Source organism: Heterodontus francisci, chromosome 40, assembly GCF_036365525.1.
Source record: "Heterodontus francisci isolate sHetFra1 chromosome 40, sHetFra1.hap1, whole genome shotgun sequence".
In the NCBI taxonomy this organism is placed as follows: Eukaryota; Metazoa; Chordata; class Chondrichthyes; order Heterodontiformes; family Heterodontidae; genus Heterodontus; species Heterodontus francisci.
This window is the reverse complement of record NC_090410.1, coordinates 6,042,515-6,061,253: the sequence shown is the minus strand read 5'-3', so window position 1 is coordinate 6,061,253 and position 18,739 is coordinate 6,042,515. Positions and strand designations below refer to the sequence as shown.

At 43.6% G+C, this 18,739-nt stretch overlaps 1 protein-coding gene across 11 annotated transcripts in view; it reads right to left on the bottom strand.

Moving 5' to 3' along the window:
* The window catches only part of sipa1l3 (signal-induced proliferation-associated 1 like 3), a 224,687-nt gene that overhangs the window by 103,750 nt on the left and 102,198 nt on the right, over nt 1-18,739 (bottom strand). For all 11 annotated transcript variants that reach the window (XR_010969801.1, XM_068018906.1, XM_068018907.1 and 8 more), the window contains one exon: nt 399-2,217. Coding sequence is in view for 10 of the 11 variants with exons in the window: in XM_068018906.1 (XP_067875007.1) it covers nt 399-1,869 (1,471 nt within the window). In the remaining variant the exon portion in view is untranslated. The remainder of the gene's footprint in view (nt 1-398; nt 2,218-18,739) is intronic.

The following is an 18,739-nucleotide window of genomic DNA, read 5'->3' as shown; positions in this document are numbered from 1 at the left end:
ACTGGCTCAGATTGACTGACTAGCTAAAGGGGTAAATCGTGTTCGAGTCTGAAGCTTTTGGGCGTTAACGGGATCTGAACAGAATGGTTTAAGCTCCCCTATAGGAAACATGTGGATAATCCCAATCACAGAGACTAGATTTATTTATTTTTTGTGTAAGCAAGAAAGGATAGACTATAAATGAGTGGTAAACTTTCCATTAGTAACTGCCAAGCATTACGAGAAGATTGTATATTCAACCTCCAACTTTATGATGTCACTTTGACATGAGAAAAGGGTGGAGATCATAGGATGTAAGGCACTCCAAGAATATAATTGTCAAGGTCCAAAAGTAAGCAATTTGCAAGTATTAAAAACAGAACAGAACAGGAGGGCACTACTTTGGTTAGTTTCTGTACCTTTCCCATGGAAGTAATCCTGATAATATCTGGCTCCCCGATCCACGTGCTCGATGCTGAACTGCTTCAGTCTTTCCTGGCGGAGCTGCAATTCTTTTGTCACCTCTAATACAGAAATACTTGCATTTGTGCAGTACGGGTTCCAAACCATCTTTGGAAATCCACCTTCACAGCCAAGGCCCAAACCTGCATTTACAGTAGCCTTTGACAAGCTGATATTGTGTTCACTGGTTCCACCTGTTTCGTTGCGGAAATGGGGGCAGTTTAGGAGCAGATCATTGCAGTTGCTGTCACCGACATCTAGCTCCAGATTTTCTTTGCCATTCATCTCCTCAGTGCTAGTGAAGTTCGAATCCAGGCCTCCCAGAGCAAGAGACCGAGATACAGCAAGTGAAGCAGCTGATGCAGCTGAGGCACCGGTTGTGGTGTTTCTCCGGTGAGGCACATAGTTTCTGTTGCTCACCACTTCATTGAGGTCAAACAATATACTCTGCACATCAAAATGCCCAAAGCTCTTTGGACAAACCCACGGCTTAGTGCTATCCTGGGACCTACTGTCTTCATGGTCAGAGCTAGATTTCCCCGACTCATGTTCGCTTTTGCTGCTGCGCAGTTTCTTCAAGATGGATTCGCCACTTTCACTTCGAGATTGCTTTTTGCGCAATTTATCTCTATCTTTGTAAACGCTCTTGGGTTCATCCCTCTGAGATGATTCACTTCGACTGTCATCAGTCTTGCTGCTACCCGCAAGGTTAAGATTAGAGGCCATGCTCACGTCACCCCGAAGGAGCTTCTTCAGGTTCTCTGGTGCCGAGCTCCGTTGATCAATCTTCTCATTTTTGAACTCTTTCAGCATATCAAAAAAGCTTTCGGGTGACATTCCATAAACATCTATGGACGAAGTGCTACCATATTCCCTTAAGGGAAGCATTCCACTTCCTTTAAGCTCCAGGGCTCCTTCTGCATCATGTTCATTGAGAGTAATCTCACTGTTACTTCGAACTCTCAGTGGAACAAACATTTTGGCTGGGGATCTGGGCCAGTCATCTTGGAATTCCACTTCTTTTGACTTCCCTCGAGGTATATAGTGCAGGCCTCGGGCCTGAAAAGCATGGGAAGCATTTTCATGGTTTGGGCAATATTGCCCACTATGAAAGCCTCTTGTTGAAATAAATTCACTGTCCACCATGGGTCCGTCCAAATCCCTTGCAGGACTTAGTGCAGCACCTTTCGTTACATCTCGCTTTGGAGGCCAATCAGCTATTCGAGCTCGGACTCCCATTTTTGGCATAGCAGGGGTTGAACTTGCACGGGGTGCATTTTCACCCAGCGAGCAAGCGTTCCCATTCTGGACCCTGAATGGAGATGCATAGTAATCACATGTGTTCGTACCTGCAAGAATGTCCACTCCACCTATGACAATTCCACCAACCTCCACCTTTTCATTTTGAACAGACCGATAGCTTGTCATAGTCTATCAATACACTGACTCACTGGGAGTAACAGAAAGGTCCCAGTCATTTCTTTCACTGCTGGAAGATGCTCGTTCAAGTTTAAAACACAAGTAATTTCAATAAGTAGAAATGCAATTAAGGAGCAGCGCTGTAATATTTCTGGATCTGAAGTCTCTTTTTATAATTCCACGTTGCCTGCATGCCTAATGTTTTTGCAGCACAAAGAAGTTTAATGTAGAACACCCAGAATAGGAATATTGTAGCAGGATGAAGCTCAGTAATTCCAAATATATTCCTTGCATGTTTCAACACATTTATAGAGGTGTTGCATTTGGTACTTTAACCAGATGGTGATCACAGTCATCCTGCAATAAGAACAGAAAATATAAAATTACTGCTTTACACTTAAACACAACCATATATGGAAGACACTGAAATCTTACAGTAAAAATTTCAAATTCATTGCACCATTTATTAGCATTTGATTAACAAGGGGAGACATGAGGAACTTTTACCATCCAAAGAGTAGCAAGCTTGCGAGATACACTATCCCAGCCCCCAAACACTCCTTTCAGGTGAAGCAGCGATTGACTTGTACTTCTTTCAATGTAGTATACTGCTCACAATGTGGTCTCCTCTACATTGGGGAGACCAAGCGCAGACTGGGTGACCGTTTTGCGGAACACCTCCGCTCGGTCCGCAAGCAGGACCCTGAGCTTCCGGTTGCTTGCCATTTCAATACTCCCCCCTGCTCTCATGCTCACATCTCTGTCCTGGGATTGCTGCAGTGTTCCAGTGAACATCAACGCAAGCTCGAGGAACAGCATCTCATCTACCGATTAGGCACACTACAGCCTGCCGGACTGAACATTGAGTTCAATAATTTCAGAGCATGACAGCCCCCCATTTTACTTTCATTTTTAGTTGTTTTTTCTTTTTTTTTTCCTCTTCTTTTTTTCTTTTTTTAAATTTTTTACAACCTTTTTTTGCATTTATTTCATTTCATCTTAGTTTGTTCAGTTTGCTTACCCACTGTTTTTTTCATGTTTGCACTTGCTGCTGTTCAATATTCAGTCCGTTAACACCTATTCTGTACTAATGCTTTGTCTTTCAACACACCATTAACATATTGTTTGCCTTTGCTCCATGACCTTTTGGTCAGCTATGTGGCCTTGTCCAATCTGCACCTTCTCCTTTGTTATCTCTTGCCCCACCCCCACCTCACTTGAACATAGAACATAGAACAGTACAGCACAGTACAGGCCCTTTGGCCCACGATGTTCTGCCGAACCTTTAACCTACTCTAAGATCAAACTACCTACATACCCTTCATTCTACTATCATCCATGTACCTATCCAAGAGTCGCTTAAATGTCCCTAATGTATCGGCTTCTACTACCACCACTGGCAGTGCATTCCACGCACCCACCACTCTCTGTGTAAAGAACCTACCTCTGACATCTCCCCGAAACCTTCCTCCAATCACCTTAAAATTATGCCCCCTGGTGATAGCCCTTTCCGCCCTGGGAAAAAGTCTCTGGCTATCCACTCCATCTATGCCTCTCATCATCTTGTACCCCTCTATCAAGTCACTTCTCATCCTTCTTCGTTCCAATGAGAAAAGCCCTAGCACCCTCAACCTTTCTTCGTAAGACATGCCCTCCAGTCCAGGCAGCATCCTGGTAAATCTCCTCTGCACCCTCTCTAAAGCTTCCACATCCTTTCTATAATGAGGCGACCAGAACTGAACACAATATTCCAAGTGTGGTCTAACCAGGGCTTTATAGAGCTGCAGCATAACCTCTCAATCCCTCTGTTAATGAAAGCCAACACACCATACGCCTTCTTAACAACCCTATCAACTTGGGTGGCAACTTTGAGCGATCTATGGACATGGACCCCAAGATCCCTCTGTTCCTCCACACTACCAAGAATCCTGTCTTTAAGCCTGTATTCTGCATTCAAATTCGACCTTCCAAAATGAATCACTTCACACTTTTCCAGGTTGAACTCCATCTGCCACTTCTCAGCCAAGCTCTGCATCTTGTCAATGTCCCGTTGCAACCTACAACAGCCTTCTACACTATCCACAACTCCAGCAACCTTCGTGTCATCGGCAAACTTGCTAACCCAGCCTTCCACTTCCTCATCCAAATCATTTATAAAAATCACAAAGAGCAGAGGTCCCAGAACAGATCCCTGCGGAACACCACTGGTCACCGAGCTCCAGGCTGAATACTTTCCATCTACTACCACCCTCTGTCTTCTATGGGCCAGCCAATTCTGTATCCAGACAGCCAACTTTCCCTGTATCCCATGCCTCCTTACTTTCTGAATGAACCTACCGTGGGGAACCTTATCAAACGCCTTGCTAAAATCCATATACACCACGTCCACTGCTCTTCCTTCATCAATGTGTTTTGTCACATCTTCAAAGAATTCAATAAGGCTTGTGAGGCATGACCTGCCCCTCACAAAGCCATGCTGACCGTCTCTAATCAAACTATGCTTTTCCAAATAATCATAAATCCTGTCTCTCAGAATCCTCTCCAATAATTTGCCCACTACCGACGTAAGACTGACTGGTCTATAATTCCCAGGGTTATCCCTATTCCCTTTCTTGAACGAGGGAATAACATTTGCCACCCTCCAATCATCTGGTACTACTCCAGTGGACAGTGAGGACGCAAAGATAATCGCCAAAGGCGCGGCAATCTTTTCCCTCGCTTCCCTTAATATCCTTGGGTATATCCCGTCTGGCCCCGGGGACTTATCTGTCCTCATGTCTTTCAAAATTTCCAGCACATCCTCCCTCTTAACATCAACCTGTTCGAGCATATACTTGCTTATAACCTGTGACATTTTAAATATTTGTCAGTTCCGAAGAAGGATCACTGACCCGAAACATTAACTCTGCTTCTCTTTCCACAGATGCTGCCAGACCTGCTGAGTGGTTCCAGCATTTCTTGTTTTTATTGCGAGATACATTACCGGGGAAAAGCAATGTGGATAGAGATGTGGACAATGTGAATGGGTTGAAGAGCCAGACTGTTAGATGCATTTCCGGAGAGAGAAGAGATGGAGGAGTACAGCAGCAAAATGACTAGGTAGGGTTGGATCGAGCAAAACTCAATGAGATTTCGGCCTAATGACCTTTGCCTGTTCTAAAAACTATTCTTATGAGCAACTTAACTACTGACAGGGATCCAAAGTGGTTCAGTAAAAGTACTGCAGGAAACTTTTAGAAACCAATCTTCCCAGAGTTTAAAGTTTTCATGGGAAGGCCATTCCCACAATTGCTTGGTTTAAGCATTAGGAGATAAAAGGTTGATACTCTGTCTTGATGTTCTCCTTGACAGCGTCACAGGTGTCCTTCACAAATTGCAACTCATCTAAAATAAACAGTCACCAAGTCCCTGTTTTCATCAACTGTCACTGGCTCCTTATTGCCCATGCATCAATAAAGATCCTTCCATGTTCCTATATGGCCTTGCTGCTCCTTACTTCAGTAAGCATGAGCTCTTGTACATTCTTCCTGAGCCCTTCTATTTATTACCACTCTTCCCTACTCAAAGCCTGGGTTTAAAAAGAAATTCATTCATGGGATGGGAGTATCACAGGCAAGGCCAACATTTATTACCCATCCCTAATTGCCCTCGAGAAGGTGCCGGTGAGCTGTCTTCTTGAACTGCTGTGGTGTAGGTACATTCACAGTGCTGTATGGGTGGGAGTTCCAGGATTTTGACCCAGCGACAGCGAAGGAACAGTGATATAGTTCCAAGTCAGGATGGTGGTGTGACCTGGAGAACTTGTAGGTTGTGTTCCCATGCATCTGCGGCCCTTGTTCTTCCAGGTGGTAGAGGTCATGGCTTTGGAAGGTGCTGTCGAAGGAGCCTTGCGCAAGTTGCTGCAGTGCATCTTGTAGACACTGCAGCCACTGTGCGCCGGTGGTGGAAGGAGTGAAGGTTTAAGGTGGTGGATGCAGTGCCAATCAAGCAGGCTGCTTTGTCCTGGATGGGGTCGAGTTTCCTGAATGTTGTTAGAGCCACACTCATCCAGGCAAGTGAAGAGTATTCCATCACACTCCTGACTTGTGCCTTGTGGAAGGTGGATAGGCTTTGGGGAATCAGGAGGTGAATTATTGGTCGCAGAATTCCCAGCCTCTGACCTGTTTTTATACCCACAGTATTTATATGGCTGGTCCAGTTAAGTTTCTGGTCAATGGTAACCCACAGGGTGTTGATGGTGGGGATTCAGCAATGGTAATGCCATTGAATATCAATGGGAGGTGGTTAGATTCTCTCTTGTACGAGATGGTCAATGCCTAGCACTTGAGCTTGCCTTTGGCTAATGCCCCACTCCTTCTCTCACCACTAAAAGACATCAAGTTATTTTTGCTTCTGTTAAGCGCTTTGGGTGTTTTATTGGTAAAGGTTGCTGTTTCAAATGATGTGCAAAACGTGGGATGGGTGGTGGGGGTACAAGAACAGGCTTTTGCAGTTATATTGTCCATCTGTTTATAACCCTATGATAATGGAAAGTAGGTTTTGCTTTATTGTAAAAAAAAATTAATTTAAGAGTTGCATTCCCACTGAATGCAATGCCATGCTGCACCACATAATACAATCTAAATTTTAAAATACTGGTTTCTTTCATCCATTTCCTATTCTGCAACAGTACTGTGAGGCACATGTTGAAAATTAGGTCTTTCGTTGATAATCTCAGTCAAACAGGGAGAGCAAAGTCCCAAGAAAGCCAGCTGTATGCATGGTTGGGGGGGTGGCGGGGGGTGGAGAGAGCGAAAACAGCCTTTGACTGAACTGAGTTGAGTTGTACAAGTAGATGACTATCAGGGCAATATGGAAATAACAAGCAGCAGTACTGCTTGTCTTAATACAGTATGCTTCACTTAATTCAATATAATAATGGCTCTTTCAGCTCCCAAAGGGAGCAGTGTAGTCTGAATCTGGGGATACTTTACTATGAGTACTGTTCATGATAGACAAACAGTTCACACCGTCAATGACACTGACAAATTTAAAACGGCTGACCTCGCAAAACCCAACAGCATTAAAGATCTAGGAAAATGTGGGTTACCTGAGCAGCCAACTATTAGTCACTTCCTGTACTTGGCGGCTACACGTGTAAATTTGATTATTTCATGACAGAAGCACACAGAACCAGCTTCTCATCTATTCTCAGGCCTGCATGGGGCAAACATTGACTGAAAAATTAACTAATCTATTTTTTGTACCCATCACTGAACTATTTGTAACTGAAATCATTCTTACAGTAATGCATGAATTAGGCATTGGGCCATGTGCAGTCTCCATCTTAATAACAGGATTCCAACAGGACTACAGCAAAAGTGACACCAAATTGCAAAGTAAAGTAAAATCAGCAATAGTGGTACACATGCATTGTGGTCTGTTTGAGCGCTGCTCTCCTGGGACAAAAATACCAAGGCAAAAAAGTGTCTTGGGTCAAAGCCAACATTATAAGTCAGGGGCTTCCTGCCTGAAGTCCACAGGATGTAGACAGCAGCGCCAGTGGTTGGAAACTTAAGACCTAAAAGGTTACACCACATTTATACTGCTGGACGCACTTCCACAATGCACCAAGCTTTCTCGCGCCCTGGATTTGCTCTGATCAGACTGCAGTAGATTTAGAGCATTAAAATCTTGTAACCCTATAGGTGCATGCACACACTCAGAGTGCTGTACAGAAGGTGTGCACACACTAAACTGATGGACAGGAAAAGAACAGCTGGTCCATCAAGCCTGCCCCACACCACAACGACCAGCACATCGTGACGAAATACTTCCCCCCTCCTGCACCCAAGGGTAATCTCCTGGGAGAGGTTTTTAAATAAAAGGCAGTAAACAAAACACAGACAACAATCAGGAAAGGAAAAAAGGAAATTGAGCAGCAGGGGGTGGGGGGGGGGGGGGGGGGGGGGCGATAGGCAAGTAGATGTTTTAGGGGAAAATTTAAGGAAATGTTCCAGAACAAGGAGGAAAGTTGGCAAGGCGGAAGGAGCTGCAGAGAAGTCGAAAGTACAAGACCGGAGTGACTAAAGGTATGTTGGAGTTGGAGAAAGCAGGAACAAGAGCCCTACTGTGACAAGAAACCAGGTCATAAATTGCTGGAAGAGATCAGAGAGGTCAGGATGGGACAAGGCAACATATTGAACACACAACCAAGCGATCTTTAAGTTACAAAACAGAAGTATAATTTAGCTCTCTTTAAAATCAATACAACATAACATTCCAGAGGCCCGAGGATGGGTTCCCCGCCCCCTCAACTAAGAGGGGGTGGATGAGATGGAGACTCCCAAGAAAATGGAATAGAAATTAAAATACATTAACATAGAAACATGAGAGCTGGGTAAAGTTTTCTGTCGACATCATTTCTAATGATTGTTACGAGCGACAGCATGTCAGATTTTGTGCAGATCCGATTTGTGATTGTTAGAAAAGTGGCAGCAAGGCAGGATACAAGATGAGAAAAGTATTTTATCTTTCAAAGCCTGGACTTAGTGACAACAAGATTTAGCTCAAGCTACACAGGTGAGCTGAAGTGAATTGGTTTCCTAAATTACCAACTGCCAATTATACATCACACCAACAGCCTGGCTGAATTTACATTGGTGTACAACTTTTTTTCTCTTTGGCCTCCTTATCTCGAGAGACAATGGGTAAGCACCTGGAGGCGGTCAGTGATGTGTGGCGCAGCGCCTGGAGTGGCTATAAAGGCTCTTCCACAGGTGCTGCAGAAAAAATTGTTTGTCAGGGCTGTTACACAGTTGGCTCTCCCCTTGCGCTTTTGTCTTTTTTCCTGCCAACTGCTAAGTCTCTTCGACTCGCCACACTTTACAAAAGGACTAAAATTCTTCCAAATGTATCCAGACCAGGTGGCATGAGCTGCAATAAACCTAGCAGCCAATTCACACATCCCAAAAATGCTTTTTGAATGCATCACCAGAAGGCTGCCAGTCTTCTGACCACACATTTCAGCTGTAAGAAAAGAAGCAAATTAGGGAACAGGATCCTAGAACATAAAGGTCCAGGATCAATATGGACCTCAGATTGCAAGTGTATCTGTGTAATGGATCATCACTCCTGTGGTACCCTATTTATTGATTAGGTGCTTTGCCTTCTCTGACTATTAGGAAGCCTGACTAGCGTAAAAGGCATATAATGGAACAACCACCAACTGAAGCCAAGCTAGTGGGATCAAAGTCTTTCTCTCTGTAAAAGGATCCTGAATGAAGCATGTTAGAGTAAATTCAATCCAGTTTCTCGTGGGCAAAAGCCAAAGCGCAAAACTATCCACAACTTGGCACTAAAGCAGCCAAGGGTCATTAGGACAGCGAGCGTGGGAAATGAAATGTCACAATTGGTGCAGCCAATTGAAACATCACCAACCCTGTAACTTAATCGGAGAGGATTTGATGTAAACAGTGAAGAATGTTCAGTCCCAATAAAAGCTGACAAATGCCAGCGCTGGAATACAAAATCTAATACAGCGCAATGCAATTACCAAATGTACACAAACAGAACCACAGCAGTTTGAGAGAGCCAGAAATTTAATGCATCGCTAAGTGTCATGGTAATGCATACAGTTCGAGCTTTGCACAGACTGGAGGAACACCCTCTGTTTCATCAAAGAAAACAGTATATTTTTTTCACTAAAGACTTTTCAAAGGTGATACCATATTCAGTGACAATCACCATGAAGTGCATCCACCTCCTGTGCCACACGGAACCTCTGAGCATAATTACAATAAAGCCTGATGTAAAATCACAGCAGCAATTGATGCATTAGCCAGAATAACCACTAGTACAGGTGCCCAGGTTCGCATATGCGACTGGATCATAAGTGAGTAAAACATGGCTAAATATGAAACCAATACACTGGATCATGTGGTAATTGGAAGTTAAGTGGAGCGACAGAGCAGCTACAACACAATAGTGAATCACTACTAGGTCTTGCATCAGTACAAGAGATCAGATATGGGCTGTATGAATGGATGGCAGCAGATACTGGTTGCCACTTGAATGTCAGAATCTATAGAGCCAATTCCAGCATGGTATTACAAAATTGTTGCTCCATCTATTTGTATTAAAACAAAAAACACATATGGTCACAAAAAAAAAAGAGGCCACAGCAGAATAATACACTGAACTACCTGAAGTTGAATATAGTCCTTACAGCACAGACAGAACCCCAATTTAGAAAATACTTTTAAAAATGCGAGCCAAAAGACATACTGGGGATCCTGGGATGCAGACTTTAAGCTACATACAGGTGAAACCTAACTTGGCACTTTGTAGAATTTACAGCACAGGCCATTCGGCCCAACTGGTCCGTGCCAGTGTTAATGCTCTGTACAAGCCTGCGTCCACCCGTCTTCATCTCACTCTTCAGTGCTAGGAGGGGTCTGTCGTAGTATAATCATACTCAGGAATTTCCTCAAGAGTCATTGTAACTTTGGCAAAAACCCAGCAGTCTATCTGGGATTTCAGTCAACCTTCCGTTGAAGTTAGGTAGTTGATTGAGAGACCCACAGCAAAATTCCCGGCATTCATCTCTCGGGCCCAAAGTGTACCATTGTGAACCAGGTAACTATCAGAAAAGGGCAACTTCTTTCACCAACCATTCCACCTGGGAATACTGCAGTGAAAATCTACTGAATGTTTACATGTCACAAATGCAAGTTTCTTCTTGCTGTTTCTGACAAGGATGTGAACCACCCAGCCACACATTTGTCTTATTGTCTTGGCACTGATTTCGGTAATCCTACTTTCCCACAACTGTTAAGCAACTACTGGTGCTGACAGATCTCTGGCGATCGAAGGTGGTGCAGTGTATAGTAATCTTTCTGATGCAGGCCAGTGCAGACCTGCTTCCAATGTTGGACAATGTGAGTCAGTGGACTTCGTCGGTTCAAGTTCAGAGAAGCAGACAATGTGTCGTGCCAATGCTCAGCTATTTACCCAAGAATAAAATCAATGGCTTTTGTCTTTTTGAAGTTAAAACTGTAGCCCAATTCATTGATATGGCAGCTTTACATGCTCCAGCAACACTTATAAAATAATTCTACATTACAACAGGCAGTGCAAATTGTGGCTGGCATTTATTCCATTTGGCCAACTTTCCCCTCCCATTGGTGCCTCAAGTTTGGGTACAGTTTCACAGACCCTGTCTATCCTCTTGATGGCTCACTCCAATGGTTTTCTTACATGGGTGAGCCCAGCAGTGACTATTCGAATCACAGAACAGTACGGCACAGAAAGAGGCCATTCAGCCCATTAAGTCTGCGTTGGCTCTTTTGAAGAGCATTCCAATCAGTCTCACTCTTTCCCCATATCCCTGCATTTCCAAATATTTATTCAATCCCCTTTTGAAGGCTACTATTAATTCTGCATCCATCACCCTGATCAGTTAGCTGGCTCTTCAACACAGAGGTCATCACAGTTGAGATCAATGTCGCACACATGCACAATCCAGCAGATCACTGGAAAACAATCAGAAGCAGGAATACGGGTTATAAATCCACCTCTAGTGCAAGGACACAAAAGCCAACTGGAGTTTTACTTTTGCAGCCCAGCTGCTAGAGAATAACTAATCTGACATCAATCATGTTCTATGTCACACCTGTGGATAAAACATTGAGACTTTATTAGCAGTGGATTATTTTTGAAATGGACACATGTCTCTCTTAAAAGAAAAGTGTTCCACAGAAGCACAGGTTTTAAACAGCACCAGCCATTCAGCTATCCTCTTCTTCCTGCCAATTCTATGTATTCAGGTACAACAACCATTTCTACTGCTATAATTAACTAAGTTAAATCTTGATTGTCTATTTTCCATTACATGAGGTACTCCACCAAACTCACTTCACCCTGAGGCTGCTGACTGCCATGTAGCTAGATCACACAGGACTGCAACTCTGTTTAAAATTGGCCTGCCTAGGGAAAAAAAAACATTACGTTGTCTGCAGCTTTAAAAACCAACAAACCTGTGAAATCAGTGACAGACACACAGAATGGTGATTCAGAAAAATAATCAGAGTTCATCAAATCCCATGATAGATTATCGATCTCCCTGCACTTCATTCACCAAGTTAAATTATCCAGCAATCGTGCTGGTGTGTCAACAACATCTTTATGGCTTATTTTTCAACATTTGATGCGTTTCAAACAAAATACATAATGGAGCTCATTGCTAACGGAAAGCTCCCACTATTAAGCTGGCAAGTAACTAAATCACATGTTGGAAGGATGCTAAATGGACAATGCAGTCAGTTCAACTCTGATTTATTTATAGGTTAACCACCTTAGCCCTAGAGTATATGGAAAATTAAAATTAGAGCAAACCAGAATGCTGAGGAGGATCAGTTGCATTATCCATTATTTAATATAGTTACTAAGCTGCACTCATATTCACTCTTGGAAAACGTCAGAGCCAAGGTTAATCATGTCCTTAATCATCGCCTCCATACATGCAGTTCCCACTGCTGTCACTGGACAATGATAAGGAGTAGGAACTCTGCATCCTTTCACCCAAGAGCAAATGAGACAAATATCACCTTCATTGCTGCCCTGCTTGAAGCTTCCTGTAAAAAAGACAATGGACTTTGCCAGGCCTTCTTCAAAGATGAATCCTCCACAAACTGCTGGAAAGCAAAGTAATGGACAACGCCTCTTTGTGACATCTACCCACACGGTAGTCCAGCTTGCAGACAGTTTTAAATGACATTTTATGTCTCAGATAGGCAATTAGTTTCAATAAATGCCAACTATTAAACATACACCCTGCACAGCCCGAGGAGACAGTGGGAGGAAGCAGGTTATGTGGACGACGCATAATAGTTATTCTGCAAGACACTGCGTTGAGGCAGGTTGACCTAGGATCATTAATGGAAAACTGATTTGCTTGATAAAAGTTTTCATTCAATCCATGCATTAGGCCAACATCCTTCTGGCACTCCTTTCAGCTGATGAATCACTACTTTTGGCTGGAAACTTGGTTAGGGGAAGGTGGTGGCATAGTGGTATTGTCACTGGACTAGTAACCCAGAGACCCAAAGCATTGCTCTGGGGACATGGGTTTGAATCCCACCACAGCAGAAGGTGGAATTTGAATTCAATTAATATATCTGGAATTAAAAGAGTCACTGACTTGAAATGTTAACTCTGCTTCTCTCTCCACAGATGCTGCCAGACCTGTTGAGTATTTCCAGCATTTCTTGTTTTTATGCCATGAAACCATTTTGTAAAGACTCATCTGGTTCACTAATGTCCTTTAAGAAATCTGCTCTGTGACTCCAGACCCACAGCAATGTAGCTGACTCTTAAATGCTGTCTGAAATGGCACAGCAAGCCACTCAGCTGCATCTAACCGCTACGAAGTCAATTGGGAATGAAATCAGACAGACCACCTGACATCGACCTCGACACCAGAAACGACAACAGCAAACAAACACAGTCCTGTTGACCCTGCAAAGTCCTCCTTACTACCATCTGAGGACTGATGCAAAAGTTGGGAGAGCTGTCTCACAGACTAGTCAAGCAACAGCCTGATATAGTCATATTCACCAAATCATACCCGCCAGACAACATCCCAGACGCCACCATCACCATCCTTGGGTATGTCCTGTACCATCGGTAGGACAGATCCAGCAGAGGTGGTGGCACAGTGGTATACAGTCGAGAAGGAGTTGCCCCGAGAGTCCTCATCATTGACTCCAGACCCCATGAAGTCTCATGGCATCAGGTCAAACATGGACAAGGAAAACTCCTGATTACCACCTACCTTTCCACACCCACCACCAGCCCCCCACCACCCCACCCCCCCAAGTTGATGAATCATTACTCCATGTTGAACAGCACTTGGAGGAAGCACTGAGGGTGGCATGGGCGCAGAATATACTCTGGGTGGGGGGCTTCAATGTCCATTACCAAAAGTGGTTTGGTAGCACCATTACTGGTTGAGTCCTAAAGGACATAGCTGCTGGAAGGGGTCTGCAGCAGATAATGAGGGAACCAATAGGGAAAATATACTTGACCTCGTCCTCACCAATCTGCCTACCGCAGATGCATCTGTCCATGACAGTATTGGTAGCAATGACCACCACAAAGGCCTTGAGGCGACAAAGTCTTGTCTTCACATTGAGGATATCCTCAATGTGGGACACTACCACCACCGTGCTAAATGGGATAGATTTCGAACAGATGTAGCAATGCAAAACTCGGCATTCATGAGGCGCTCTGGGCCATCAGCAGAATTGTACTCAACCACAATCTGTAACCTCATGGCCAGGCATATCCCCAACTCTATCATTATCAAGTGGGGGATCAACCCTGGTTCAAATGAAGAGTGCAGGAGGGCATGCCAGGAGCAGCACCAGGCATACCTCAAAATGAGGTGTCAACCTGGTGAAGCTACAACCCAGGACTACTTGCGTGCCTAACTGCTTAAGCAGCATGCGATCCCATAACCAACGGATCAGATTTAAATTCTGCAGCCCTGCCTCATCCAATCACGAATGGAGGTGGACATTTAAACAACTAACTGGAGGAGGTGGCTCCACAAAATATCCCCATCCTCAATGATGTGGGAGCCCAGCACATCAGTGCTTAGGCTGAAGCATTTGCAACTATCTTCAGCCAGAAGTGCCAAGATGATGATTCATTTCTGCCTCCTCCTGAAGTCCCTAGCATCACAGATGCTAGACTTCAATGGCATCTACCCAGCAATATGGAAATTTGCCTAGGTATGTCCTGTACACAAAAAGCAGGACAAATCCAACATGGCCAATTAGACTACTCTCAATCATCAGTAAAGTGATGGAGGGGGTCATCGACAGTGCTATCAAGTGGCACTTGCTTAGCAAAAACCTGCTCAGTGACACTCAGTTTGGGTTCTGCCAGGGCCACTCAGCTCCTGACCTCATTACAGCCTTGGTTCAAACATGGACAAAAGAGCTGAACTCAAGAGGTGAGGTGAGAGTGACTGCCCTTGACATCGAGGCAGCATTTGACAGAGTATGGCATCAAGGAGCCCTAGCAAAACTGGAGTCAAGGGGAAAACACTCTGCTGGTTGGAGTCATACCTAGAGTAAAGGAAGATAGTTGTGGTTGCTGCACGTCAATCAGCTCAGCTCCAGGACGTCACTGCAGCCGTTCTTCAGGGTAGTGTCCTAGGCCCAACCATCTTCAGCTGCTTCATCAATGACCTTCCTTCAATCATAAGGTTAGAAGTGGGATGTTTGCTGATGATTGCACAATGTTCAGCATCATTTGTGACTCCGCAGATACTGAAGCAGTCAGTGTACAAATGCACCCGGACAATATCCAGTCTTGGCTGATAAGTGGCAAGTAACATTCACACCACACAAGTGCCAGGCAATGACCATTTCCAACAACAGAGAATCTAACCATCTCCCCTTGACATTCAATGGCATTACGAATGCTGAACCCTCCACTATGAACATCTCAGGGGGTTATCATTGACCAAAACCTGAACTGGAGTAGGCATATAAATACCGTTGCTACAACAGCAGGTCAGAGGCTAGGAATTCTGCAGCGAGTAACTCACCTCTTGACTCCCCAAAGGCTGTCCACCATCCACAAGGCACAAGTTAGGAGTGTGATGGAATACTTTCCACTTGCCTGGGTGGCTGCGTCTCCAACAACACTCAAGAAGCTCAACACCATCCAGAACAAAGCAGCTTGCTTGATTGGCACCCCATCCACCACTTTCACCATTCACTTCCTCCACCACCGACGCACAGTGGCAGCAGTTTACACCATCTACAAGATGCAGCAACACACCAAGGCTCCTTCGACAGTACCTTCCAAACCCGTGACCTCTACCAACTAGAAGAACAAGGGCAGCAGATGCATGGGAACACCACCACCTGCAAGTTCCTCTCCAAGCGCCACACCATCATGACTTGGAACTATATCGCTGTTCCTTCACTGTCACTGGGTCAAAATCCTGGCACTCCCTTTCCAACAGCCCTGCTGGTGTACCTAACCCACATGGACTGCAGCGGTTCAAGAATGCAGCTCACCACCACCTTCTCAAGGGCAATTAGGGATGGGCAATAAATGCTGGCTTAGCCAACGATGCCCACATTCCAAGAACGAATGAAAAAAATGATCCAGGCTTGGCTCAGCCCAGTGGTGTGTGGGAATGCTGAATGGCCCCCATCAGAAGTATTCTCACTCTCCTAAATAAAGCTCTTGTTAAATGTGCCTTCAAAGCCAGGAGATATGAACACCCCACAACTAAACATTAAACTGCACATGACCAGAAATATGTGCAGTACTGAATATAAACCCTCACTCAACTTAACTCTTGAACTAGACTTTTGCTATTCATAGACGTATCCAGTAACTCTGTACAAGGAACACTGAATAACTGGAGGAGATGATTATTTTTGTCCATAATCCTGCAATAACACCATAAACCGTTGTATGATCAATCACACATTAAAGGACATGAAGTTGCTGGCTCCAGCAAGTGGCAACATACAATCGAAACTGTATATGCACTCAAGTTCTTTTTGTAAACAGTGAAACTGAATCTCCGGTCCTTTTTTTACTAATTGATTAAACTTCATTTATGCTGAATTGGCACCATTCACACTGCAGAACAAATTGTGCAACAATAGAACTGTGCAAGCATGAGACACAGTGGTTCATAAGTCATAGGTGACTGGTAAAGGCAATACAAGTGCCCCCAAAGAGATCCCAATTTGTTTTGCACCAGTGTTTTGCTGTCAGAGGCACCCAGGAAACTACCTCTCAAGGAGGTTTTCAGGCTCACTGACACTGGTTCATTTATCTCGACAGTGCCCCGGAGAAATTATACTGCTATTTGAAAAGGTCATTAGTATTCAGGAAGAGTCGCCTGTACTCTGAGTTTTATTGCACTGACTGACGCACACACATTATTGGTGGTTAAATTTAACCTGGTAATGCTAGGTGTGCTGATATCGCACAATCAAGCTTCAGGTCCCAAATATGATCATGTTCAAAAACACAAAGCTTCAATTTCATGCTTTTGACTACTTTAAATAACTTAATTACTGCCATGCAATTTATACCCGCCCAGAGAATTTCACAGTAATCAACTGCAAATATTTCTCAATAAACCTACTTTGTTGATATCACAATCGTTCATACCACAGTGCAATCATCCCACACCAAGCACAGATAGTGCACTAATAACATCCGCAACAACACAGCATGCCAGCAGAAAACAGATCACAGGATAATATGGATAAGGAAGACTTTTTGGTCCATCTTGATTTACCTATCCAGAGAGATCCAAAAGTCATCACTGTAGCACTCGGGGTTTTGTCTCCACTATTCTATCTTGAAGTTTATTCCACATGTCAATCAGCCTTTGTTTCTGATATCTGTCCGAAAAGTAATCATCTCTATTTTGAGCCTGTGCTCCTAGTTCCACTACTGCAGTTTAATTTGAAGTAATATTCTGGGTAAATTTTTTCTATACCTTGAACAATCTTGCATAATCGTGGCTCCTCGCCAGCACTTCAAAGTCTCTCTTATTTCTTGGTGACCAGAACTGGATGCACATTCAAGGTCTGGTGCTAACTAAAGCACTATATAAATTGACTATTACCTGCTCTGACTTGTATTCCACCATTTTAGCTATCCAAAACTGGATTTCACAAATTCAAAGTGGAAATTGTGCACATTATAAAACAATAACTGATTTGACGATGGGATTCCAAGACTGTAACCTAATTTTGGGGTTTAAATACCCCAGCCCTCTTGCAAAGCCAGAAAATGCTGGAAATGCACTGCTGCTGAATATGTTTTAAGTGAATTTTAAAAGGGCTGATCGGTTCTCTACATGTTAACCTATTAAAAAACGCTTTTATACTTGAAGTTTCTGTACTTTGGGTCGTGAGAAAGTAACGTTTTGTCCTGAGCTAAAACTGGCTCCCATACCGGAGCAGCAGAATCACAGATGGATGAGAATGCAAGTCTGATTCTGCCGACAGGATAAAGGAGCCAGTATTAGCAATGTAAACAAGAGCAGGTGACGGACAAATGCTACTCTCTGGTAACCCAAACTGTTTTAGTATCAAATACTTCTGTCTCAACTCAATGCCCATTTCAGATTTCATTTCAGTTTCCAGTAGTTACTAGACTTGCGTAGCACACTGTGAGGGGAAAAAAGAACATTGCACTTAAACCAATAAATTTTAAAGTTGCTAGATATTTTTAATACCACCACCACTGCTTCACCCTACTGTTACTAAGCTCTCAGATGTTTTCTCCAGGCAAACTCAAGTTTGAGAGAGAAAGAAGAAAAATGTGCTACTGGGTATTATTTAAAGTTCAAATGGAGATAGCATAAAAATCTCAAATGCTTTAAGTCAGTTTTTATTTTTATGCATTACACTTTGTCTTCATAGCTTAAGTGCAAGAAACTGATAAAGGGAGAATAGAATGTGAATGTAAACTAGCAAAAAACATAACGGACTGTAAAAGCTTCTATACGTAAAAAGAAACATGTGGCTAAGACAAATGTGGGTCCATTACAGGCAGAGTCAGGAGAATTTATAATGGCAAATACAGAAATGGCAGAGAAGCTAAATTACTACTTTGTGTCTGTCTTCACTGAGGAAGATACAAGAAATCTCCCAGAATTAGAGATTCAAGGGACGAGGGAGAATGAGGAATTGAAGGAAATTTGTATTATAAAAAGGATGTATTGGAGAAATTAATGAGGCTGAAGGTTTATAAGTCCCAGGACCTGATATTCTACATCCCAGAGTGTTAAAGAGGTAACTATGGAGCTAGTGATGCATTGATCATCTTCCAAAATTCTAGCGAT